The 25766-nt window shown below is 51.7% G+C and overlaps 1 protein-coding gene across 1 annotated transcript in view; it reads right to left on the bottom strand.

The window, feature by feature from the left end:
* SDK1 (sidekick cell adhesion molecule 1) overlaps positions 1-25766 on the bottom strand; it is an 888340-nt gene that overhangs the window by 209877 nt on the left and 652697 nt on the right. Inside the window, exons 9-14 of the mRNA XM_045462082.1 lie at positions 21501-21584; positions 17588-17782; positions 14006-14122; positions 12319-12486; positions 10350-10452; positions 7833-8009 (exon numbers count right to left, since the gene is read on the bottom strand). Coding sequence (XP_045318038.1) covers positions 7833-8009; positions 10350-10452; positions 12319-12486; positions 14006-14122; positions 17588-17782; positions 21501-21584 — 844 coding nt within the window. The remainder of the gene's footprint in view (positions 1-7832; positions 8010-10349; positions 10453-12318; positions 12487-14005; positions 14123-17587; positions 17783-21500; positions 21585-25766) is intronic.

Raw genomic sequence — 25766 nt, 5'->3', positions numbered from 1 at the left:
CCAAATAAGACTGTGGTATCATAAAGAATTGGTCTGATCTTTGCCCCAGCTCCCTGGGGTGGAACTTCTAAGCCCTTGGAATTTCCTGAGGGGCTGTCTTAGCTGTTCATGGTGGGCCCGTCAGGCCACACCTGTGTTTTGCCAACAGCGTCACTCGTGGAGTGGGGGGGGGGGCCCTGCAGAGTTCCAGGAGGGGGCTCGCCTGCTGGAGAGACCAGCCGTGTGGTTAGAGGGCTGGGGTGTCGAGCCAGTGAGATCAGCCAGACCTTCTGATCTCCTGGAAATGGAGGGGGGGGGGGAGCAGGGGCCCGAGCCAGTGATAATGACGCCCCAGCCAAACTATGGACACCAAGCTCAGCTGAGCTTCCTGGTTGGGAATCGGACACGTGTGGAAGCTTTGTGTTTGGGACCCTCTCAGACCTTGCCGTTGCCTCTCTTTGTACGTCTGGTCCGGATTTTATCCTCTATAATAAGACCGAAATCAGGCACTTAACCGAGTTCTGTGGGTTGTTCTAGGGAATCACCCATCCTGCTGGGGTGGCGGGAAGCTTCAAATGCTAGGGGGTCGGTCAGAACCACAGGTGGCCCGGGGGCCGCGGAGCTGCGGCTGGTGTCTGCGGTGGGGCACGGTGCCCTTCACCTCCGGGGAGTCGGTGTCAGGACCGCACTGCCGAGACTTGCCCAAGCCGGGAGGCTGGCTGACGTGGCCAGCACTAACTCAGAGGACTGACAGGGTGGGTTGGTGCCCGGGACCGTTGTTCATGTGCGGACACTGCCCCACCTGGGCCCGAGGCCCCCCACCACCGACTCACGGCCAAGTCGGGAGACGTGCGGGTGGCCCGAGGCCCTGGAGGCAGACGCAGCCCCCGCGAGAGCCTGAAGGGGCCGGGGGGACGGAGAAGAGGTCCCGGGAGGCCCTGGGCGGCATCTTACCGTGGGCAGGAGGCACTTCCAGTGACACGCTGCAGAGGGATTCTCTCTGGGGGTTGACGGGCACGGATCATTCTCCTCACTGAAACTGGGGGGTGGGGCCCTTCTCTGGGTCGGTGGTTACACTGCAGAATCTCCACTCCCACCACCGTCCCCCCTTCACACACACGCGCCTCTAAGGAGTCACCACGTCCTACCTACCCTCCTTAGAAACGCCCGTGACGCCAACCCGTCTGCTTCGTCGCCACTGACCAGCTTCAGCCCACCGGACACAAGCTGTCCCAAGGGCCACGCCACACGGTCCTCCCGCCCGTCCTGCCTGCTGCCGCTGTACCGGGTCCTGCCATGAGCTCCCCGCTGCGCCCGCGACGACTCCCTGCTACACAGCTCAGCCTCTAGCCCACACTGGCTGCTCTCCCGAGCGTCACGCTTCCAGCCACAGTGAAGGCCTGGTGGCTCCCCGAGTCCAGCCACCCCCTGACCTGTGTGCACTCACACGGGACGTCCCGTCGATGGGAGAGTCGCGCCAATCAGAAAATCCATCTCGGCCTCCGAGGCTCGGCTTCCCTCTCACCCATGAGTAATTCTTGAGCAGAACCAACCACTTCTATCTCACTGCAATCTACAGATTTTTCAGTTCAGGAAACATCTTGAAGCCCTACGGGAGCAGGAACCCTACTGCATCCTGCTTGATTATGGATCTGCCTCCCTTCTCCAGGGAAGGAACATTTCTCTTCTCCCTTCCCTGCCTTTTCCCCTTGATCTTGGCATCGCCAACGCTGGCATAGAGTGGGCACGCAGTAAAATGTGGGGCGGACGGATGGACCAACCGATACAGGAGTGGATGGGTTAACAAACGAACACTCCCCAAGCCGGGGGCCATATGTGGAGTGCAGGGACACGGAGGGAGAGGCTGTCACAGTCCTGCTCTCGAGAGCTGAGACGCTGAGGAGGAGCACGAGGCCCGTATACAGGCTGAGACGAGGCAAGGCATCGCAGGTCAGGAGCCGTGGGGTGGTTCTGGAAATAACGGTGGGCGGAATGCAGGGCGGAGCTGCAGGAAGGGCCATCCGTGGAGGAGGTGGGGGTCGCATGGCTGGGAGGGGTATGGGTGAGCGGAGGAGGAGGGAAGGCTCCCTGGGGCACGGAGGACAGGAAGGAGAAGGGGCTGCTGAAGGTGCGGGTGAGACTAGGGGGAGGTTTGGAGCAGCAGCGGGAACACAGGGTTTGCACTGAGTCATGGAAGAAGGCAAGTAAGAGACACCCGTATTCAAAATTTCTGGGCTATCTGTGTGACGTTGACTTTCCAGGGCTACAACTGGGACCCCAAGGGCGACTCACTGGAAAGTGTCTGAGAGACACAGGAGGCAGTCAGGAGAGGGGACAGACCGGGAGACAAAAGCTGGGCTAGAGGTTAAGGAGCCAGCATCCACGGCCGACATATACATCCGGACTCCAAGAGGAGATCCGGGGAGCGAGAGGTGGGGGCACACGGCAGGCTGGGGACAGGACTGGCCATTGTGGACCCGAGGCTGTGAAGAGACAGTCTGCTCTCGTTCAGCCTGTGGCCCCTGAGAAACTCCTGTGTCCCCACACACCTCGTCTAGGGGCCTCAAGTGGCTGTGCAAGATCGCATCCTAAATTCTGAAAGTATGGCTTTCCCACAGCTGGGAACATACGGGCTTCTCGCACTCCATGTCAGATCATGCTTCTCTTAGCCTAAGAGGAGGGCCAAGAGAGGACCGATATGACCGGTGGCCAGATAGCTTCTGTTCTGGGGGGGGGGGGGGGTGGAGGGTTGACTACTACTCACAGCCACTTCCTGCGCGAGGGGACACTACTTGAGAACTTCTCTGTGGAGGGTTCTCACCACAGTCCCTCTGTCTGCCCCTCAGAGCTTGCTGATTCTCACTCGGCATGTGATTCTCCTAAGAGGGGTTTGTGATTTCCCTCTTCCCAGCTGATCAAAAGCCACCTACAAGAAGGCCCTAAGGTCTGCTAGAAGTAGGCACCCTGAACAGCAGAATGGCAGCCAGGTGCCTGAGACGGAGGCGACATTGAGAAGACCTTGGAAGTGTAAAGGCAATGTAGCTTTGGGACATTTAGTGTAGGAACAGGGACCTAAAGCCCAGCGGTGCCCAAAGATGTGATGCGACTCATCATCAAGAAATAATGAGCCCTCATCCACCGCTGCCCCACAGTCCTCTCCATGGGCTCATGGTCACATCCAAGATGGTGGCCCAATGCTCACTGTGATGTTTTACACACTGCAGAGCTCAGAGTCAGAAGGAAATTTAGACCTTTCCTAGTTCCAGCCTCTGTCCTATAGGAAAACCCCCTCTGTGATACCTCTTGTGTTCAATGTTACCTGTTTCCCAATGCAAAGAACTTTATAATATACATTGAAGACGTAAACTGTTTCTTTAAATGGTGAGTTTTGGTTATCGGGAAAATTAAGCTTTGCGCAATACTTGCCTGACCATCAATAACCGATAAATGAGGCTTTAATATATTCTGAGTCCATTTCAGAGAATCTGATCTAATAGAAATAGACTATGTCTTGGCGTTTCTCTGCCAACTTTGAAAGGAGATAAATGATCAGCAGAGCAACTCACAGACAGGGATCCGCAGACAGGGTGACAAATGAAAGAAATCTGCGAACAATAGAAATGAGGCCGGTGCCGAGTCACTTTGTGATTTAAAGAGAACTTGGGGGTGGGGGGGGAACCCCCTGTCAAGCCAATTACACCACAGGACTACCAGACACTAACAACGAGACACGGGGACCGTAGGGAAAGGGGATTAAGCCAGGTGTGTTTGGGGAAAACAGCTTCGAAAACGACCGAAAGCAACTGGCAAAATTGTGGCTGTAGCCGGCCTGCTGTGCAGCGGAGGCTCGGGTAAGTATTTTCCTATATGGAAGCACGGCCCCTTTAACGCACAAACGATGACCTGGTCAAACCCAGCTTGTCCGACTTCACTCTGAGGGTGAAGATGACGGGGGGGCCTGGCAACTCTCGAGAAACGGTGTTAAGTTGTTCACTCCTTACGATGGCCTTGTGAGGGTTGGCTTTACTGAGAGAAATCTCTTCCCTGCCTCAGGGTCCCAGTCTTGCAGTCGGCTCCATAAATTAAGTTTTCTCCGTACTCCGGACTCCTAAGAATTAGTCTCTGATCTCGGAAGGAAAGATGCAAAGCTAATTGGGTCTTTAAATGATTAATAGTCACTCAATCCATCAAGCCCTAGGAGCCTAGTTCCCCTGGTGTGTTCAATGCAGCAAGGCGCTCTGGGATGTGGGGCGTCCCAAACCAGCTCCTCCCCGAGAGGAACTAGCTAACCAGCAGGAGAGGCACGCCCAACCGACCAGTCGGGGACTGGCCGTTTCGTGATGCCCTGTGGACGGTTAATTTATAGGGCACAACCCGGGACCACGTGCATTTGTGGGAGCCTCTCCTCTCGGGGAGGCGATGAAGGCAGACCCCCTCAGAAATTACTCTTCCTCTGTGATCCCCGTTACGCAAGCCCAGTTCAGCCTCGTGGGGGGGGGCGGGGGATAAGGCTCACTCTGACATTTACTGGACATTTATGTACCGGGCACCATTCCAGGCCAGGCATCGAGAGCTCAACGGCAAACAGACATACCTAGTGTGTCCGAGGGTCACGGAACATGGTCAAAAATAAAGCAGGATAGAAGAGAAGCTTCCTGAGCCCGGGTGTGGGAGGATGCTTTGCTGAAGGAGCAATGGTGCTTCTCGTGGGACAGTGAGCAAGGAACAGGAGCCATGACTGGGTGAGCTGGGTTCCAGGCCAGGGTGGTATAAACACTGGTTCGTTCAAACCTCACAGTGGCCTTCTAAGGTAGTGATAACGTGCCCATCTTGCAGTTGAGAAAACCAAGGCTGAGAAGTGGGCTAAGCTGCCCCAAGTCAGGAAGAGCTGGAGAAGGGGGTCCAGTCCGGCCCGGCTGGTGGAGGGCACCTCAAAAGGTACCTGTAGCCCTGCCAGGACCGCGACTTCTCCGGCACTGTCCTGGGCGTGACGGGCCAGGAGTCCAACCAGGCTAGCAGAGACGATGGAGCTAGAACACGCCACACACACACACACTGAGAGCAAACCGACGGATGGTCTGCTTCTGAAAAGCCCACTTCTGATGCTGCTAATTTCTATATTTAACGAAGTAGCTTTTAACTCAAGTGGGGAGGCAGGGGAAGCAGGCTTTCAGCCTCTTTTGAAGGACACTATTTAGCTGTAAGTACCTTTCAGTCACTTCTGCAGCATGAGGTTTTTTTTTCTTTCCTCTTCTTCTTTTTTTTTTTTTTTTTTTTTTTTTTGTCATCAGAGTAAATCACAGAAATGTTACCGAGCTTGATTTGAAAGTTCTCCGAGAAGCACAAAATGCCCCTCAATCGTGAGTTACGACTATTATCATTACTATTGTCATTACTGATGTTGTACAGTTAAGACCTATCTGGATCTAAAGACAGACCAGGCTATAACCTACAACTTCCTCAATTCATTCAGATTTGCAAGAGTGGAGTGTTTATTACACTCACAATTCATAAGGAACCGCTGTCTTCCAAATCAGTTCTGTAACCCGCTGTACCTCAATTGGTTTGAATCACAAATCTGCAAATATTTCTATATTTAGAGATGAGGTGTCTTACCATTACAGAAAGCCTATTATTTTATAGATTTGGCAACATTTGCTGAAAAATGTATTTTACTCAGAGGAAATCAAATAAGCAAATAGAAGGGAAGATATGTAAATCAGTAGACCATAGAGGTAGTGCAGAATAAAAAGCATGCCCTGCATTGGAAGCATGCAATTTTGGCTTCTGCTGACAGAGTCCTTATGAAATGCTAACACTCATTTATTTGTTACCAATGACGGATGATCGAAGAGTTCTCATAGGTAGCTTTAAAAATGTGAATAGCACAGTGGATCGTGTGAATGTGCTGGGTGTGTACTCCCAATATTGTCAAAATTAAAAACAAAAAAAACAATTCCCAACATGATGGAAGGAGGAAGGACACAGGCCCAGATCTGACAGGGGGTTTGGGGGCCGGGCTGGCTCCCTGCAGTGGAACAGGAGCCTGTGTGCCCGGAGGGAGAAGCCCCGGGCATGTGAGCATCGGAGGGAGGGCCCAGTCGGGAGGAGCCCCGCCGGTGGCTGGTAACCCACACACGTTGATTCGTTCATGCATGCGTGAACCACCCGACACGGACGTCGGAGCCCCCGTGGTGTCCCAAAGCATCGTGAGCCACTCAAAACGCAAGGCCTGCCATCCAGATGTTTTTGCTTCAGCAGTGAAAGCACTGTGAAAACAGTCTCTTCCGGTGCACAGGCCCAGTGAACACGGGCACTTGCAGCCCATGCGATCAGTGCTATGACAGAAGGTCCAAGCAAATGCTGGGAAGCCGTGAGGCACCCTGGGGTCCCCACGCAGGGGTGACCCTGTGGCTGAGCCCTAAAAGAGGCAGGGGCCCTTCAGACGGCGATGGCAGAAAACACGGCCGCAGCAGCCCGAGGCCCTGGGCGGAGGACCAGGTGAGCCCAGGAGGGCAGGAAGGGCCCAGGGCTGGCAGGTCCAGCGGCTAAGGGTGGGGCGGGGACACCTGGCACTTCACGCACACTCACAAAGCTGCAGGGACACAGCACCTGACCCCCGCAGACATCCCGGGGGATGGGGGCACCTGTTGTCTGGTGACTAACCGGGATGACCTTCACTCCCAGCAGGTGACTGACCATACGAACGAGAACAAGGAGTCGCCCTGCAGATGCCAACTAGGCAGGAGAACAGGCCTTTCCGGGTACTGGAGGCACAATTCAAGGCTCTTCTGGACCAGCTGCTAAACACCATTAACCCGTGGAATCCCAGAAACAGAGCTAGGCCAGGCTGCCATCTGTTCATGTGTTCACACGTGTGTGCAACACACCCAGGAGCCCATGTGCTGAGCCCTTAGCAAGCATCCTTCTCCCGTGAACCCCCTCGGCTGGAGGCTTGGCTCTGTATGCAGACTGTTCATGTTGTACGTTCAGGGAGTGGCTTCTGTCTATAGACTCCTTCCTGGACTGAGGTGGGCAGACACCAGTAAGAAAAACCTCTGAAACGGCCTTTTCTAATGGCCTCACACGGCCCACATTAGCCAGGGCTGCTGGCCTGCGCCCCTGGAGCCCCTGCCCTGCTGCTTTGTTTGCAGATCTTACTTTGGTATGGTTGTGCTCAGGGACTGTCTGGGAGGCACCATTCTTAAAGAACAAATAACTACATATTAGAAAAAGGAAATTTGTCAGCAGGCTCTTTAGCCCCTGCCGGGGAACAGAGAGGAGCTGCATAAAGAGGCCCAGAGACGGAGGAAGGCAGTGGTTTCCTTCCTGGGCCCTCGGGACCCCCAGGAGGTCTCGATCAGCTGCTTGCCATTTCCAGGATTTCCAAAGACTTCACGGAAAGCACCTGTTTACCCACAGAGAGGCAGGTGGTGCTGACCTCAGTGCGCCACGTACCTGGCTGTCACCTAACGGTCTGGCCTCAGTGGGCTGGCCTGACATTCCTCACCGAGTTCTGTGGGCGTCACGTGGCAAAGTGGGCTGTTGTTTACGGGCGCTGCGGTAAATGGGTGATATGGTGCCAACGGGGGAGATAACGTAACAATAGGAGGGTGAAAACCAAGTACCAAACCATCTGAACCAAGAGTGGAATGTTTTCATTTCCAGGTTCCAACAAAACCCGTAAGTAAGCCTGTATGCCTGTGAGGCATGAGGCCATGGCCTCTGACGGCTGGCTTGGGGACCCAAGTGGCATCACACGCGCTAAAAATAGCCACTTGGACTCGGGATGGCTGACCATAGCGCTGCAAGCAATCAGGAGGTGGTTAACGCTCCACGGCGGCAACACTCACATCACCTCCAGCCGGGCCGTCCTGGAGTCATTCCCCCCTTCCGAGAGGATTTCACAGGTGTAGTCTCCGATGTCACCCGACCACGTCTGGCTAATGACAAGGGACCCGTCCTTCTCCACCACGATCCTGGAACTGCCAGATGGGGTGATGATTGCATTGTCCTTCTTCCACACGTAGCTGTGGGCCAAGCAGGGAGCCGTGAGTTAGGAAAGCTCTCCAGTTAGGATCAAGCCAGAGGGTTAGGATCTGGGCCGTGAGCGACCGACGGCCTTGTGAATGAACCAGAAGCCACTGAACTGTGTGCTCTTTAGATGGGTGAATTTCATGACATGTGAATATATCTAAAAGAAAGGATAAAGAAAAGCAACCAAATATCTTGGCCACAAGACAAAAACAGATGCTGAAGTTAAAAATGGGTCTGTGAAGATCACTGAGAACACCGAACTGGCCTTTGGGTTTCGAGACGGGAAGCCTGTACAGTGTCATGATCACACATGTCACTTACTAACACTGCACCTCGCACTTTGCCCAGGAATGTTCCTGGAGGACAGGGGTGCTGCCTGGATAGGGGGCAATGACCGTCCCAGAACTCCTCAGAGTGGAATTACCCAACTCCTGGAAAAAGATCACACCCCATAAACTTGTTTTCTTAAAAATGTACCTCTTTCTTATTTAATTCTTCAGTTATGACAACTTTAGCACATTTTTCTTTTCAAATGTAGAATCAATTAAGAGCCTGGCCGGCCTTTGGTGTCAGTGGTCAGGGGTCACCACTTACTGCTGGACAGCGGGACATAACTGGCTTTCCTTTCCAAAATAATGTGCTCGGGTTTGCAAGATGTACCCAGCTCTTTAAAGGTTTAATATGCACAGAGCATAGACATTAATAAACTGCTTATCTGAAGTTACCCTGAGACAGAACAGACGTAGTCCCCCAAGAAGGAAATGAATAAATCGTTCTCTCTGGGGTATGACGTTCAGCTGAGATCATCCCTTAGGGGCGGTGCTCTCAGAGCAGAGGAACCCTGGGGCGAGCAGTGCCCCAAGAGTGAGCCATCGAAAACCCCTCCGGAAGGAGGCTCCAGTTCTGTTTACTCACACATAAAAAGCTACGAGAAACCCGCAAAGGTCCAGAGGGATTCCGGGTGAGCTCTTGCAGAAAACCAGCTTGTCCTTCTCCCTCCTCTGGAATCCTACTCCCAAACCATTTAGAAATGAATGTGCTCTTTTCCAGGCAACATCTTTAAGACGGCCTCCATGGACTCTCTCGGTAATCTTCGGCCTGTTAGTTTTTGTTGGTGGGTTTTCCTTTTGACATTCTTGCAACTAAACCAAACTTGGTTTTTGAGCTCTCGGGAACTCGAGAGAGCCAGGTCAAAGTACAGAAACTCACGATCTGCCAAACGTCTGCTCAAGAAGAGCAAGCAAACAGCTCAGTCTCTGAATCCAGTTAATAACGTATGTGGCAGGGGCGCCTGGGTGGCTCAGTCCATTAAGCGTCTGACTTTGGCTCAGGTTATGATCTCACAGTTCGTGGGTTCGAGCCCTGCATCAAGCTCTGTGCTGATGGCTCAGAGCCTAGAGCCTACTTGCCATTCTGTGTCTCCCTCTCTCTCTGCCCCTTCCCCGCTCATGCTCTGTCTCTCTCTCTCAAAAATAAACATTAAAAAAAAAATGTATGTGGCAGCAGGCCCCTCCCTCTGCTCACAGTGAGGTGTTCGAGAAGGAAGGAAGGCATCTTGAGTCTATCCATTTGGCTAAATGTGTGCCTTCTGGCTGGGCTAAGGCCAGACTGAAAATTCTAGGATGACCGTATCATTCTCTCTCGATTTATTTTCAGGGCTGGTTCCGAAAATTAAAAACCATTCTGAAGGTGGCAGCTCTTTGGGAAGAAGCTCACCACCCAGTCACCTGTGTCTGCTGCCCTGCATTTCGCGAGAGGGGCACAGTCTTCATCATTACCCTCCTGCCTGAACTCGGACAAAGACGGGATATTACAATCCCTTCAGTGAGGCTTCAAGGCATCTAGTTCCCGTGTTTAAGTGCATTTTCCTCTACATGCACGAGGTGACCGTGGCCGCCTTTCCTCTGGGTACAGGTCTGCCTTACTCCCCATCTCACCATGAAACCACCCTAGAGCAGAGGGAACCCCTCTCAAGTCTCACACAGCCCAGCATAAATGCTGCTGAAATCCTATTTGATCTGTCCGGACTTTTCTCTCATTAAGTATCAGCCCCTGACAAGTACGTTTTACAGACAGTGTATTAACCTTGGCAGAAAAATCATGAAAAGCTGTACTGAAGCCACGGAGTGGAACATAGCTCACTGTAAATAATACATAAGGCTGGAGTGGAAAATGGGATTTGTGTGATTAATGATGGAGCCCAAGACTGTGTGATGCCGTAATCAGGGATCTGCGGCTGAAATCAAAGTTGCCCAAATTCTCCCATCTCAACTTCATCTCCTAAGCTCCCAGAACATGAATGAGTCCCAAACGCTGTGAGTGACTGAACTGACCGGAGAGTGATCCGGGGGTCATGAGTGGCTCCGCAGTGCAGAGTGGCCGTGGTCCCCTTAATCACCACGCGGTCCTCGGGAGGGTTAACGATGGACGTACGATCTGGGAGAACACAAGTCACAACTCAGACAGAATTACATGCTTGAGACTTTCCTCCCTCAGGGGGGAATGAATTGGTCACCTAACATAAAAGCCTCCAAGTTTTCTCTGATCTTGGCAAAACGAACGTAAATGGAAGCACTCAGGGAATTGGAAGCAAGCTTTCCACGGCGCGGCCAGGGCAGTCAGGCCTCCCCTCCCCTCTGGGGCCCGCTCCCCAGCCTCTCAACCCTCCTGAGGACAACGAGAACGCAGACCGTATGCAAATATTCATTAGGTTCTGCGGTCTTAGGTTAAAACCGTGGTTCTTTCCCAAGATTATTAACATTCTGGTCATTCCTGCTGTCTGCACAGCACGTCATGACTTTGCAAAGTGCTTCCATTTGTATTGTTCTATTTAATGCTCACACAACCTCGTGGGGTCTGTGTCAGCACCACTCCCAGCTTCCAGGACTCGAGAGTGGCGCTCAGAAGTACAGTGGCTCGCCGAGAAAGGCCCGGCGACAGCCCTGTGGCCGGTGAACCCCCCCACCGTGCACCTGTGAGGTGGACCCTGCTCTGGCCCCAAGGGACAGAGCCCAGAACATGGGAGTCCTAAGACTAGGTCGGGGCCCAGCCTGACCGTCTGGAGCGCAGTGTCCCGGAAAAGACCTGAGCTTTAAACTGGGTGTCTGCGGAAGGGGGAGGGCGGAATCCCCCGCAACCGCACAGAACAGAGTAGGTAAAGGGTGGGATGTGCTCTGCAGGCCCCCTGAGAGCACACCCATCACTCTAGTGTTGCGAGGTTTTGAATCTTAGCAGATCTACAGAACTTTCTGGAGGGTGACCTACAGAGATGCAGACATAGTTCTTCACAAGCTGTTAAATGTCAGGTTCACATGTTAGGGACACAAGACAAATCAGAAATGGTCAACGGAGTGGGCCACGAGATGGGACAAGACCTCTTTTTTGGTACCGGAGAATATTGGGGGAATTCGAATTCGTGCCTCTTTAAAAGTCCTGGTGTTTTTATAACACCTAAATCAATTAGAAGGGGTCATTTCTCAAAGTGGACACAAACTGTACCAGAGAGAACCAAATGGACATGAAATAAAGCACGATAGTTCAGGTTCTCTTTAAGGACGGTGTTTGAACAAACGAGTCACTGATGCCAGTTAAATTTTTCTCTCTTCATAGAGATAAGCTTTACAAAGATCAGTGAGCACTATCTTTTGCTTTTTTGAACAACGATTTTTTTTTAGTCCTATAGATTATGGATGAAGCAGAGATGAAAAAGTACACCGGCAAGTGAAGTTAAAGGTGGGGCAGAGATACTTGGTAATGAATCCTTATGTCTGGAAAACAAATCATTCTCCAGTTCAGAAACCTGTGTTACAGATAAAGAAAAAAAGCTGGAGAAATCAAAAATTTTCAATTCACTCCTAAGATATAAAAAACACTCACGTTTAATATACTAAGAGTGTTTTAGTTGGTTAAAATGATGCCACAGAAAAAACATACTTTCTATAAAATGTTATCTCTTGACTCTTAACTGTTAATTCTTACACAATGCTTATAAAATTAACCAACCTATCAGTTTTGTTGTTTGGGCTAGTTTGGGATAATATTTCCTACTCCATTGACTTTAAAAAATCAATCTTTAATCTCTCCTGAAATGTCCCATTAAATCTTTGAATACATTTTCTAATTATTCTTTTAGAAACTGAAAAATTAATTACTCAACAGATTTCTATAAATTAGTTGTAAAAATAATCATTATCTTTTGATTAAATTAGAGAGTCCAAGGGCATATTGACATCCCCTAAGCACAGCTGACATGATGATTAAGCCATGATGAACAGAAGGTTCCATGTGGCCTGTGGTCCTTACTCCACACAGTCAGTGCTGCAGACGCGCTCAGGGACCCCTCCGTGTTGGTGGCATAGCAGGTGTAGTTGCCAGCATCCTGGATGAAGACGGGGGTTATCTGCAGACCCCCGGATTCCAGAAGCATAAACCTAGGAATGCGCACAGAGCCACTGGCCAAAATATGTTTTCCTGAAGAAAAGTAGAGAAATGGGAATGTCAGCACCAAAACCAAGAAAATAACTTGAAATAATCATAATAAGGTGGAAACCATATGTGCAAAAATAACCAAAGCAGTTTCCTTTCGCATTATTTAGGATGACGGAGACCAAGAAAATCTTAATTGTGCAATACTGAGAAAATGGGTTAAACCAGTTACGTCCATGTATGTATGCGACTGTTATCTTTGGTGACTGACTCTGACTTTTCTTTATACCTGTATACATCGGCAGATTTTCTATACAAAGCTATCATACATTCTAAATTGGGAGAAAAAATGTATACATAAAAGAGAAGAACCCCCTCTTGCTTACTGACCTGCATGTTTAACAGCTCTGGTCTGGGTGCAGGAGTCACGTGCTGGGAGAGGTGAGAAGCCTCTATGAGGTTCACCCAGAGGAGGGCACTCCGAGCGTAACCAGCTCATTTGTGTGAACCCACACAGTTCAGCATATATTTGTTAAGAATGGATTGTGTGTGCTGTTCACTGAGGGACATGTGTGCCTTCGTGTGGAAGGGCCTGGGAACCACAGAGAAAGCTCATGATGTGATGCCCCTCCTCATGAGGACTGAAAACAGGTAGAATGGAGAGGGTTACGTGTCAGATGAGCCTTTGCTAGAACCATCTTTCCCTCTCTCCGCTTTTCTATTTTAGTAAAGCTCTCTGCCTTTGACGTCACTCTGCTAAGTTACACACAGGGAAGGGATCTTGGAAGGTCCTTCTGAGTCTTGCTGTCCATGAATGCTTCAGACTTTGAGCCTTGGCAGAATCCAGTCTTTGGTTTCTCTGCTTTTTTTTTAAATGTCTGTGTTTATTTTGAGAGAGAGAGGGAGAGAGAGAGAGAATGCACAGGGGAGGGGGAGAGAGAGAGAGGGAGAGAGAATCCCAAGCAGACTCCACGCTGTCAGCGCAGAGCCCAACATGGGGCTCGATCCCGCAAATGGTGAGATCATGACTTGAGCCGAAATCAAGAGTGAGATGCTGAAGTGACTGAACCACTGAGGCATCCCTCTCTGCCCTTTTTAAAACCAGGTACAAATGACGTCCATATCCTGTTAGTTTCAGGCGTGCATCCTAGGCACCTTTCTTTCTTAAAGAGACAAGGGTATTATTCTTCATTTCGAATATTGCCTTCACTTCATAAATGGAGAAACTGAGTCCTGGAAGCACTTCTCCAGATCCAGTACCTATATTTCAGGCAGCCCCTCACACGCCTAAGGTGGCCTATGAAGGGCTTGGGCAGAACACAGCGCTATTCACACATTTTGAAAAACGTCTGTTTGCTCCTGGAGACGTAAGCTCTGTGAAGCTTACAGGGGACTGTCCTTCTTCCTCACCCGGCACCCGCACCCAGCCCGTGCTCGACAGACGGCTACTCATCCTCACTGACTGAAGGCAGGCGGTGGGGGTAGGGGGCTGAGAACACGAGCCTTGGCCCAGGGGCTCCTTTCCCACGGTGGCCAGGCTGTGGGGGCCGCGCAGGTTACCCACCTCTCCTCCACGTGATGGCGGGCTTGGGCGCCCCGGACACCTCGCACCTCAGAGTGGCTGTCATCCCGTCGGTGACCGTGGTGTCCACTGGCAGCTGTGTGAACGCCGGGGCGACATCTAAGCGGGAGCGAACAGTGACATTCTCAGGGTGCGCCCCCCGGACAAGCCCAGACCCGCCTGCGGGGGGTGGCCCATATGGACTTTTATAGGACTCATCACACAGCACTGCAGCGACAAAAGATGAAAACCTTTCCGCAGTGACTATAACCTTCAGTTACTTGTCCCTCAGGAGCTGCCGATCTGTGTTTACAACCCAGAGAGAAACCCAGTCCGCGATGTAACGGACACGCGGTGGCAAAGTGCCGGGGCCCAGGAAGGGCTGTTTCAGAAGAACGGTAATAAGACGAAAGACATTTATTTAGATAAATCTAACAAGCTTGACTTCGTTACTCTTCAAAAATAGAAAAAGCTAATTTTTGACTATTAAATATTAACCGCAAGATGACACTTTCACGAAATAATCAGATTTGAAGCCCTTCGGTAAAGGATTTCCAGGAAGTGTTGTGGGCCCAACTGCTGGGGGGCCTTCTTGTCCTGGGGGGCCGGCACGGGTCTCCAGCTCTCAGGAGCCCGGAATCGGGCGGCTCAAGCCGGCTTCAGCGAGGGCTCACCTGACTCTGTACCACTTGGAGAATGATTAAACTGGAAATCGCCGAAGAGCAGGGATCTGTGTGTCCCAAACCCTGGGAGGGCCCCACAGGAGCCTGGGCTGGGGTTCCCGAGATAAGCGGATGCTGCTGCCGGCCTGCCTTCCCCAGGCGGGAGTCCCTACGAACCTCATAGGTGCCATGGGTGCCGTCCCCAAAGCGTAGCCTAGAGCCCTCTGCTTCCTTGCACCTGTGGGGCCACCACCTGGACAGTGCAGCAGCCTCCTACCTGGGCCCAAGCCTTCCGCTCCTCCCTGCGCTGGCCGCTCTACACCCAGCCTTGGGTGCCCTTTGCGAGCTATGAAGGATACCCCATCACTCCCTGCCGGAGGCCCTGGAAAGCCTCCCGCTGGGCCTTGGCCCTTGACCCCTCCAGCCTACCTCCTACCATGACCCCTGGCTCCTGTATCCCCAAGCTTGTTCCTCGAAGGCATTTGCAGCGTCCCCTCCCTCACCCCATGATGCGCACATCCCCCAAGATTTTGCACCTTCGGGCCTCAGCTCCCGCACCGTCTCAGGGAACGATCCCTGGGCGCCCTCAGAGGCGCCTCCCGGGTCACCATGGGCCTGGCCTGTTGTCCCTCTCACGGCCCTCATCCCTGGCTAGACGATCTCTTCTTCTCCTGCGTGTCTCCCCACTTCATGACCTCTGCCCTGGAAGGGTGAGAACCTCGCGTGTCTTCCTCAGAGCTCCGTCCCCGAGCCTGACAGACCCAAGTGCCTGACAGAGATGCTAAATTAAATGTTTGTGAGATGAACGAATAAATATTGATTGCTTTACATACTATATTTTCTTTTCACTAAATGGGTTTTAATTTGGAAATAAAAGCCTATTTTGCAAAACCGTGTACTTACAAAACAGAGAATGTAGCAGTATCATTATCGTGTATTTATTGTTCAATCTCCAGCTGCCATGGTAACCAGTTTGGTAGCACTTTTCATCTAAATTTCCCATCTGATCCTTGGAGGAACCTTGTGAACTGGGCTGAGATGGTTCCATTTTGGTGATAAAACTGAGGCTGAGAATTAAGGAATGTGTCCTAAGCCTCTCACTAGAGAAAGGTAGGCAACGACAGCCTGTTGCCTGCTTCTATAAATAAAGTTTTATTGAAACACAGCCAGGTCCATTTGCTCAGTACTGTCTGTGCCGCTCCCACGCCACTACAGCAGAAGCCAGTGGCTGTGACAGAGACCACGTCCCTCCAAGCTGAAAATACTACCTGGCTTTTTACAGAAAAAGTTTGCTCCAATCAACAGAACCAAAAGACAACCTACTGGATGGGAGAAGATATTTGCAAATGACATAACTGATATTTTGGTTAGCATCCAAAATATATAACGAACTTCTACACCTCAACACCAAAAAACCAGATCATCCAATTAAATTAAATTAAACAAATAATCCAATTAAAAACACGGGCAGAAGACATGAACAGACATTTCTCCAAAGACATCCAGATGGCCAACAGACACATGAAAAGATGCTCAACGTCACCGATCATCGGGGAAATGCAAAACAAAACTACAACGAGGCATCACCTCCCACCTGTCACAACGGCTAAAATCAACAACACAAGAAACAAGTGCTGGCAAGGATGTGGAGAAAAAGGAACCTTCTCGCACTGCTGGTGGGAATGCAAATGGTGCGGCCACTGTGGCAAACAGTGTGGAGGTTCCTCAAAAAGTTAAAAAGAGAGCTACCCGATGATCCAGTCATTCGACTCCTGGGTAGTTACCCCAAGAATACGAAAACACCGATTCAAAACAGACTCTTAAGCACAGAGAACAAACTGGTGGTTGCCGGAGGGGAGGGGGGCGGGGGATGGGGGAAACAGGTGACGGATGAAGGGCACACTCATCGTGATGAGCACGGAGGATGGAACAGAATCGTAGAGTCGATGTACCGTATACCCGAAACTGACAGTGAAATTAAAATGCAGATTAAGAAAAAAGAAAAAGAAAAGCCCCACAAGCTCCCGGCTGGCGCTTTTAAGATGTGCTTTAAATAATCCTAACTGATCAAAACTCAGCTTCTGGCTTAAGTACCCACTGTTATTTCCACTGTTACAGTCGTCCAAACCAGAGGATAAACTTGACCCCTGGGCAAGATTCAAGGAAGTGGTCCCTACCGTACCAAAACAGACACACGGTTCCTTAAATTCATTCGTTCTGGCAGACAGGAGCCATCTGCATACTGACACGATTTGCTTTCTCAAATGGCTCTCACACCTGAGCATATCAGCATTTTGCCTCCAAAAGGGCAAACATGAAAGGTATAATCCCATCATCACTAAATTCCACTTCATTTTAGAAGAACAATATTACAGCTGTGGAGATGAAAAAGAAAACCCACAGATACAGTGAAAGCCTTTACCTTTATTTTATTTTTCAAAGACAGAGTGCCAAAGTATTTCTGTTAATGGGATAATAAAAGAAACTTACAGAAGAACTGTAATTGTTCAATAAAACTAAAATAAAAAATGGATATAAAAAATGGGAAAGAGATCAAAAGAAAAAGATTAGGAATGAGCTATTCACTGAATAGTTCTTCCAGTTCTGTCCAGAAAAATGCAGATTTTTCTTTTCTACTTCTCAGCGGAGAAGACGGCTTGAGCGCCGAAGAATCAAGGTTTGTGTAAGAGCAGGTTGGGCACCAGGACGTGGGGGCAGGGTGAGCCTGCTGGGGCTGCCGAGGGGCTTAGCACACGGGCTGCTCTCTGCCTGAGACGGGGCCCCTGCCGTGGCCACTGCGCCCTGCCCGCTGACCTGAACAGATGCTACCACCTTCCGAGTATGTCACTCAGCCAAAAGTTGGGAAGCCCTGGCCCGAGGGCCCAGCCCAGATGGCCTGTCTTTCCCGACGGGCAGTACTCACTGGTGACGTCCAGGTACGTGTAGGTCTGGATCTCCCCTCCTTCGTTACTGGCAAAGCACTGGAAGATTCCGGAGTCCTCTGGACGCAGATGCTGGATGCGCAGGCCTCCGCTCGCAAGCATTTTGTATCGAGGATTGTGGAGCTTGCCGATGGAGACGGCATCCTTGTACCACTGGAGAGTGGGGAGAGGGACCCCTGTGTAGGAGTAGAAAGAAGTAGGCGTTTGGAAAAATTAAATTCCAAGCACTACACACGGGGACTGAGGCAAAAATGTCTCAAAGGCTGCACGGCGATAGGCTGGTAGGCATTTTTTCATCTCTCAGCCCCTCCGTCCAACTCGTATGGTGTTATTTTTCTCATCTCTGTGAAGACGCGGACACGGAGGGGCACCACAAGGAGTGGGAATGAACTGATGCTGGGCTGCAGGTGGTTCTGGACCCCCGGAGCCTGTGCAGGTTTGTGCTCTGGTCGGGAGGGGAAGGGAACCCAGCTGTGACCGCCCTCTGGACAGAAAGGGATGGGGAGAAAGGCCCCTGTCGCTCCGCAGCGCTGACGCTGCCCCTCGAGGCTGGGGGTAGGGTCACGGGGGCCGGAGACGCACTTGGGAAGGAAGCGGCCCTCGCAAACTCCGAATGTTGCTGTGAAGACGCATGGCGTCAGTACACACGCATCTCTTCGTGCCCGGCAGGTGGTGGGTGCACAGGGGCTAGAATGACTATTGCTACAGCCAACAGCCAAAAACGTGCCCCGTGTCTTCACCCCTCCCCCGCCTAGGGAGCTGGGCGTCACCCTGATGGAAGCGGAGGCCTGCCGTGGCAGAGGGGAGATGGCCGAGGTCAGTGCCCGGCGCCTCAGGTGCAACTGGTGTTCGACTGCGCACAGGGGAGAAGTCGCTTGGCCCCTGAGATGCATGTGAGTCCAGCAGGTGGCAAGAAGGGGCCGGGACGGCACCATCCTTGCCCCTGGGAGCTAATGGCAGCCTGGGCGGGGCCAACACTGACCGGGGGACGGGAGGGTCAGTCTGAGGCTGAGCGTCCCTTCCTCACCCTGGCGATGTGACAGAGACAACCCAGGCCTCGGTCAGAGGGACCGGAGCTCCGTGCCATCTGGCCGGCCCGTCTGATGGAGGGTGCCGTTGGGTTTGGGAAGGGTCTACAAGGAGGACAAAGGACAAGCTCACAAGGGCGGAGCCCTTGTTGTACACGAAGGGACTGTCCTTGGCCGAGAGCACGAAGCCCCCTGCCGCTCACCCCCCACGTGGCTCTGCTCAGCACACGGAGCCCAGGCGATGAGGGTGCGCACACTGTGCCCCCCCTTCACCCCCCCCCCCCCCCCCACCGGCGCCTCGCTGCACGGGACAAGCCGTGACTGGGCAGAGGCCACGTTCCTTCCCTGGGCAGCTGCCCTGGGAGGCTTGGGTGACTGACAGTGGTGGCCACCGCTCCCTGGCCCTCCCAAGCCGCCCAACACGGGTAAGCTGGGAAGACGCGACACGCTGTGCACAGAAACTCCACCACGGCACCAGACCACGGCATCCCGAACCGTGGCGGGCACACGTATGCTTGCCGTGGGCCCGTGGGAAATGCGCAGAGATGTTCAGGCTGCTTCCGTACCTCAGTTTCTCTACGCGTGAAATTAATTTAAGTAAAGCACGTGTCGGCAGTGATTCATGGTGAAAAGCACACCAAAATCACTTGATTTCAGATGCTATGTAGGTGTAAGATGTCTTCTTTAATAAATAAAGTTAACGTTGTGAAATATTTCAAGATAATGTATTTTCAGATTCTGTTCTTTGCCTTAATTATGTTTCCTGTCACTTTTCATTAAATCAGGAAATTAAAAAAAAATCCATTTCAAGGTAAAAGCATAACCAATTCATGTAAAATCTCATAATAGCAATTACACGATGTAGCTTTCATGAAGAATAACCACTTTGTGTGCTGCTATCGTTTCATTGTCAAAATTAAAAGAAAGCAGTAAATTATACGATGGCAGGGTTGAAAGGCCTGTTCGATACATATTTACAAGTCTGTATGGTAACAAGCAGTTCACCCTGTAGAAATCACGCAAAAAAAGCATTCTCTTGTCAAGGGAAGAGCTTAAGATTGTCATTTATCGAAAAATAATTGTTAGGATATGGGGAACTCAGTGCCTTTCTATTTTAGGGCAATTTAGTGGCATAAAAGGAAATCTTATCCCCTGCAGGATTGCAGACTCTGCCTTCTAAAATCCGAGCACCCTAAATACTGCATAGCTTCACTTTCAGAACATCGTGGACCTCAAAAAGATAGGTTTATGTGAAAAAAGAGAACAGGGGCGCTCAGTCAGTTGAGCATCCGACTCTTGATTTCAGCTGAGGTCATGATCTCGTGGTTCATGGGATTGAGCCCCACGTTGGGCTCTGTGATGGCAGCATGGAGCCTGCTTGGGATTCTCTCTCTCTCCCCCTCTCTCTCTGCCCCTCCCCTACTTGTGTGCATTCTCTCTCAAAATAAATAAATAAAATGAAAAATAAAGATAAAAAAAGAGAGAACAATACAACCCGTAGCTAGGGAGAGCTTTCCATGTCGCTCACATCACTCTCCTCTGCCCCTCCCCAGGAGGCCTGGGCAGAGCCAGACCAGAGGAGGGCGCGAGCAGGACAGGTCTGTCAGCAGGGCTGCTGTGAGCTGACCAGGGGCTGAGAACCGAGCCCCTCAGCCAACGCCCTCTGGGCCGAAGCACGGTGGGTAGAGGTGCCCACGGCAGACACCGATCACTACAGGAACCATCAGGGCTGTTCACAGGACACCACTACTTTTCAGAAACGAAGAACGACATGCCCGGACCTGGGGACTGGTGGACATGTGCTCTGGGTCCCAGGACCTCAGCTCTCCGGGAGAAGCCAGGAGACCTGGCCAAAGCCCTTGCTTTGGTAGCTGATGGGTTTGGGTTTGGATCCTGCCTCCACTGCCACGGGACCCCCGGCAGGTGGTCCAGTATTTAATGAGATGCTCCTGCATGCGAGATGCTGGGCCATGATTTTACAAGTAGCTCATTTCATCCCCCTGGCTCTGCGCCTTGAGCACGTTACTTACCCTCGCTTTCTAAGGTCTTGTTTTCAAATGTGTACTCTGAGATAATAGTATCTCTTTTATGAAGCTGTTTTGAAGATTTACAAAATCGTGAGCAATCCTTACTCTCCGAGCTCTTAGAATAAAATACCCAGCCGTAAGATGGACAGGTTTAAACATTAAAAAAATGTCCTTTTTCACTGACAGTTTCCAGAGCACTAGCATAGCTATTGTTAATGAAATTGCCTTTAAAAAGCTTGTCTCAGTTATGGGTTTTAGTATAATTATTTGTGCTGCCTGACAGGCAATGGAGACTATGGACAGCTCATAATCAAGGCATGGGGACGAGGGGGGAAATTACTGGAATAACAAAGAAAAAGTCAACCCAAAACTGGAAAGGCAAAAAAAAAAAAAAAAAAAAAAAAAAAAAAAAGGAAGAATTTCCTGTGCAAAGAATTTAAAACCATCTCTCTTACTAAGGAGAACACATAGGCGCGAGCCTCAATCACCCCACGGACAAGAAAGAAGTTCTTGCCCCAAGTCTTGGGGGGCATGCTGGTGGAATCAGAGCCCTGGAAGACAAGACTGTCTGTCTCTGTCGGGACGGATGGGGTTAAGGCCTCCCTGTCGCTCCTGTGGGTGACAGGTACTATCTCTGCTCTGCAGGGGAGGAAGCAAAGGCTCAGCAAGGCCAAAAACCTGCCTCAAGGTCACATGCCCAGTTACAGAGGTCTGCTCTGCTCCAGAGGCCCTGTGATTGACGTCACTGTCAACGTGTGTCCCCATAACGATGAGGATCCCGCCCTGGAAAATGCCCCTCCGCGTCACGGCTGCGTGGGGAGCAGCCTCCCCACACTCACCCATTGCTCGACAGACGATGTCCACGGTTTCTTCCACGTCCACTAAAATCCGACGCTCGGGCTCAGCGGTAAAATACGGTGGCTCTTTAAACAAGAAAAAGAAATACCCCTAAGCAAAAGAGGTGTATTTCAGATGACCTGTATAGCCTGAAAAAGCTTGGACTCCTTTTGAAAAGTATTTCCAAAAAGTTCATTAGTTACCATCGTGCACACAGCGAGCGCAGGCCAAAGGCAATTTATATTCTAAGGTTTGAGAAAGCAAATTACTACTCAGGGTGATGGCTACTTTTTCGTTTATGGGCTTGAATCATGGAATATCTTAATTCACGTTTTAGAAGGACGATCCCAAGAGGTTCATAAAGGTTTATATTTATAGCACAGTATTTTATAGGCCAGTTTGCTTCAGTATCTGAACTAAGCACCAACGCATGAAGCATGTCAAATAAAGTGCCACAGCCAGGCATCCGGCCTGTGTCAGGGCCTCTGTCACGACAGCCTATTAACATATTTCTTTAAAGTCTTAGCAGTTCTCTTCTCCAAAATATAGATTTACTACTTCAATGGAAGGCTAAATAATAGGTAAGAGAAGAAAGAAAAAGGGCCCCTCATCCATCTTTAGTTGCAGAGGAAAGTCCGCTGCTTGTATATCTCTACATACTCTCCTCGCTTATTCAACAAAAAATAGTGGGTGTATTAAACAGTGAATCTCCTTGGAGAGTACACTGCAATATTTTTCTCGGTTTATTCAGCGAAACTTCAACAGTGGTGTGGCCAGATTCATCCAGTATGAAGGCGGTAGTGATTTCATTATCACGATAACAAAAGGCTGTAGTATTCATTTGCCGCGTGATAATTAATTTCTGGGCACGGTCTTCCCAGGGTGGCTTATTTTCACTGTAACTGTGTTGAAGGTGGACAGTACAGCTTGGCATGCCTCCTATACTGTCGGGGGCTTCGAAACAGAGCGGAGCCTAAGAGAGGGAAAGGAGAAGTGGAAACACCCTTTGCGAGAAGTGAGCGAGGGGCAAAGACTGAAGGTTTCTCAATGAGGGTAAAGTGTGGCCCCCAACTCTGCAATCACCGGGGCCACTCAGGCGGCCCCAATCTGCCCGAACACCCGCTCTGGCTGAGGCCAGGGCGGCACCCTCACTGGAGGACGCAGACCCCTCTACTGGGCTTTGGTCGTGTGTAGACCGGGCCTAAAGACACACCGCAGAGATTTACAGTCTCTTTTCAAGGCGGTCTTCACTGCATACACTCAAATGTTCACATTCAGCCGCATTTCCTCCATCAATAATCATGACAGCAGCAATATTTGTATTCTAACGATGCAGGAGCAGCGTCCTGTCAAGGCCCTTGTGTGTAGGTCATGCCCCATATTCATCAGTGAATGCTAAAGTCGATATCTACCTCCATGGTCCGATGGAAGGGACGTGAGGGAAAAGGAAAAAAAAAAAAAAAAAAGACCAAGTGAAGAAGTCAACATTTGCCTCTGGTTAATTACGGTTCTCCTTTTTTAAATTAAACATCGTATTTTGAGGTCATTGTAGAGTCCACACCATTGTGAGAAATAATAGAGACCCCAGGCACCCTCTACTTAGCTCGCCCCAACAGTGACCTCTTGCAAAAAACTACAGTCCAACATCACACCCAAGGTACTGACAGTGACACAGGTGACCTGGCCTCCTCCCACCCTCCCCCCCACCCCCAGTCTTGCTTGCACATGTATGCAGGAGCGCGCACGCGCGGGTGAGGGTTTAGCCCTACACGATGTTACCAGGGTGCAGGCCTCTGTATCCGCAGTCAAGAGGCAGAATGGGTCCGTTACCCCAGGGTCCCACACGCTGCCCTTTCACGATCATGGCCACCCAACGTCCCATCCCTTGCGTCCGGCAACCACTCCTCTGTTCTCCGTGTATAATTCTGTCATTTCAAGAATGTGACAGGAACGGAATCACACAGCATGTGACCTTTGGAACTGGTTTTTTTCACTTGGCCCAAGTCCCGTGAGATTCATCCAAGAGGAAGTGCACTTTGATGATAAAAACCCACACAAATGAATGGTCAACGTGTCCAGGACCAGACAGCCTTCCCCAGGTACCGGGCCAGCATCCTGGTGTCGCCCCTGTCTCCTCCGCGACGCCGCAAGGCTTCCCCCACGTGCCAGGGAAGGACCCAGCCCGGGCTCAGAGACCTGGGGCGCTCTCCACACGGTGGCCCGAAGCTGGCGGGAGCTGAGCAGAGGCATGGCTCTCAGGCCGGGGGGCATCAGAGGCCTGGCCGAGGCCGCTCATCTGCGAACACTGCCGTTCCCGACCCCACACAGTTACCATGGGCGCCTTGCCCCACACCCTCTGCAGCACCAGCGGCAGGGCCGTCAGGCTCCCCGGGCACAGTCTGCAAGGGCGTCCGGCCAAAGCTTGCAAAGCGCTCTCTCCTCTGAAGCCGATAACCAGGGAGGTTTTAGAGGCGGACAACGAGGAAGGCCAGGAATGGCACAGACAGAGCGTGTTTGTTCATTTACTCTTGCCCTGTTCCTGAAACTTCTCCAGGTGGCTGAGCAAAGCAGAGTGGGTGTGCAGCGGCCAAGACTCTGAAAAGGCCTGTGCAGCTTCTAATTGCGATGGTCGTGCCTCCCCCACCATGTACACGTGATGATTTCTCTCACTGCTCACCCTCTGTATCAACATAACTCAACAGGTGCTCAGAAGACCTTTTTCTCTGGACTCCCGGCTACTCTTGTACGTAGTCAGCTATACGGGAAAAAGCGGGGGCATAGCGAGCATATTCACAACCGAAGGGCTGTGGGTTGAGTACTGGGGAAAATCTGTCGTGAGCGAGTTGTCTTGCGCACAGACTCTTGCGGCCACTTAACCTCCGAGGGGCAGGTGTGTGACTCAGCTAATTGGTAGCGACCCTTTCTAGAAAGGGCACACTGCCAACAGTGGTGCACACCGGAATTTCAAAACTTTGCCACGACTGCAGCCAATAAAACTGGGGATGGCAACTAACACTTTCCTCTCTCTCGAAACAATACGAAGACATCAAGGAAACGGTGCCATCCCGGGTTGAGAGATGGCGGCCACGCCGATCGTCCTCCACATCCGCCCAGGGACCCCCACTGCCCAGTCTCGGACCAGGAGATGGGAAGTCTCCCTGGAAGCCTAAGACCGGAGTCGCTGTGAAATTCCCCACCCTCCAAAACGTCCGGGGCTTAAAGCACTCATTCCGGCCTCGTGGAGGCAGCTGTGGCAGACGGTCCGTGTGCACCGAGGATTCGTCACACTCTCCTGCCAAAGCTCCCAAGTGTGATCTGCAGGGCCGGTCCTGAGTAGGGCTCACAAGACCCACGCATGCCCCCTGTTCTGTCTTCCTCTCAGCTCCAGAATGGCCAACTCACTCCACGGGGTGCCCTTCTGGTACCATCGTCCACACCTGGTGTCTCTGTCCATTGCAGTGGGGAGAATGGCCCCAGGGTGTCCACCCCCTAGTCACCAGGACCTGAGAACATGTCACGAGGGCTACATGGCAAGATGGCCTCAGCCGGTGTGATTAAGGCCGTCGATGTTAGAGCACAGAGCTGGTCTTGCATTAGCTGGGTGAGCCCAGTCCCATCGCCGGGGCCCCTAAAAGCAGCGGCTTCCTTGCTGTTGGCAGAGGAGATGAACTGGCTTGTGCTGCTGGCTGTGGAGAAGAAGGTGGCCCAGGCCAGGGGGAGGGGCTCTGAAGCCTAACGGTGACCCCGAGCAACAGCCAGGAAGGATGCGGGGACGCTAGTCTCACAAGCCACTCACAAGCCCACGCGCAAGACTCTGCCCACCCCAAGGGAGCCTGGAGGTAGATCCTCTCCCAAAACACTCAGGAAAGAGCCCAGCCCAGTCAAAGCCTTGACGCTGGCCTCCTGACACCAGCAGCAGAGAAACCGGCTGAGCCCGCCCGCGGGGACTAGGGGACCCGAGCAGCCCCTGGGCTCCAGTTGCTATGCAGGAGGCATCTGTGGGCAAACGCCTTGTCGGTCGTGAGCTCAGCCCTAGCACCCTTCTTCTGCACAGTGCCCCCGACCTCCTCGGGCAGGGTCCCCCCTCCACACTGGAGCTTCCGTGGAGAAGGACGGCGTCCTCCTCGTCGCCGTCTTGGTAGCGCCCGGCACGGTCTCAGAGGAGACGCAAAAACTGTCTGCTGGAGAGAGATACGCTGGAGGTTACCAAAGACCTTAAATCCTTGAAGCCCTTCGGGGAGCAGGTGTGTCCTATTCATCTTGGCAAA

This window comes from Leopardus geoffroyi, chromosome E3 (assembly GCF_018350155.1).
Source record: "Leopardus geoffroyi isolate Oge1 chromosome E3, O.geoffroyi_Oge1_pat1.0, whole genome shotgun sequence".
Lineage (NCBI taxonomy): Eukaryota > Metazoa > Chordata > Mammalia > Carnivora > Felidae > Leopardus > Leopardus geoffroyi.
The sequence above is the reverse complement of the archived record's forward strand: the minus strand, read 5'-3'. Positions and strand labels throughout refer to the sequence as shown.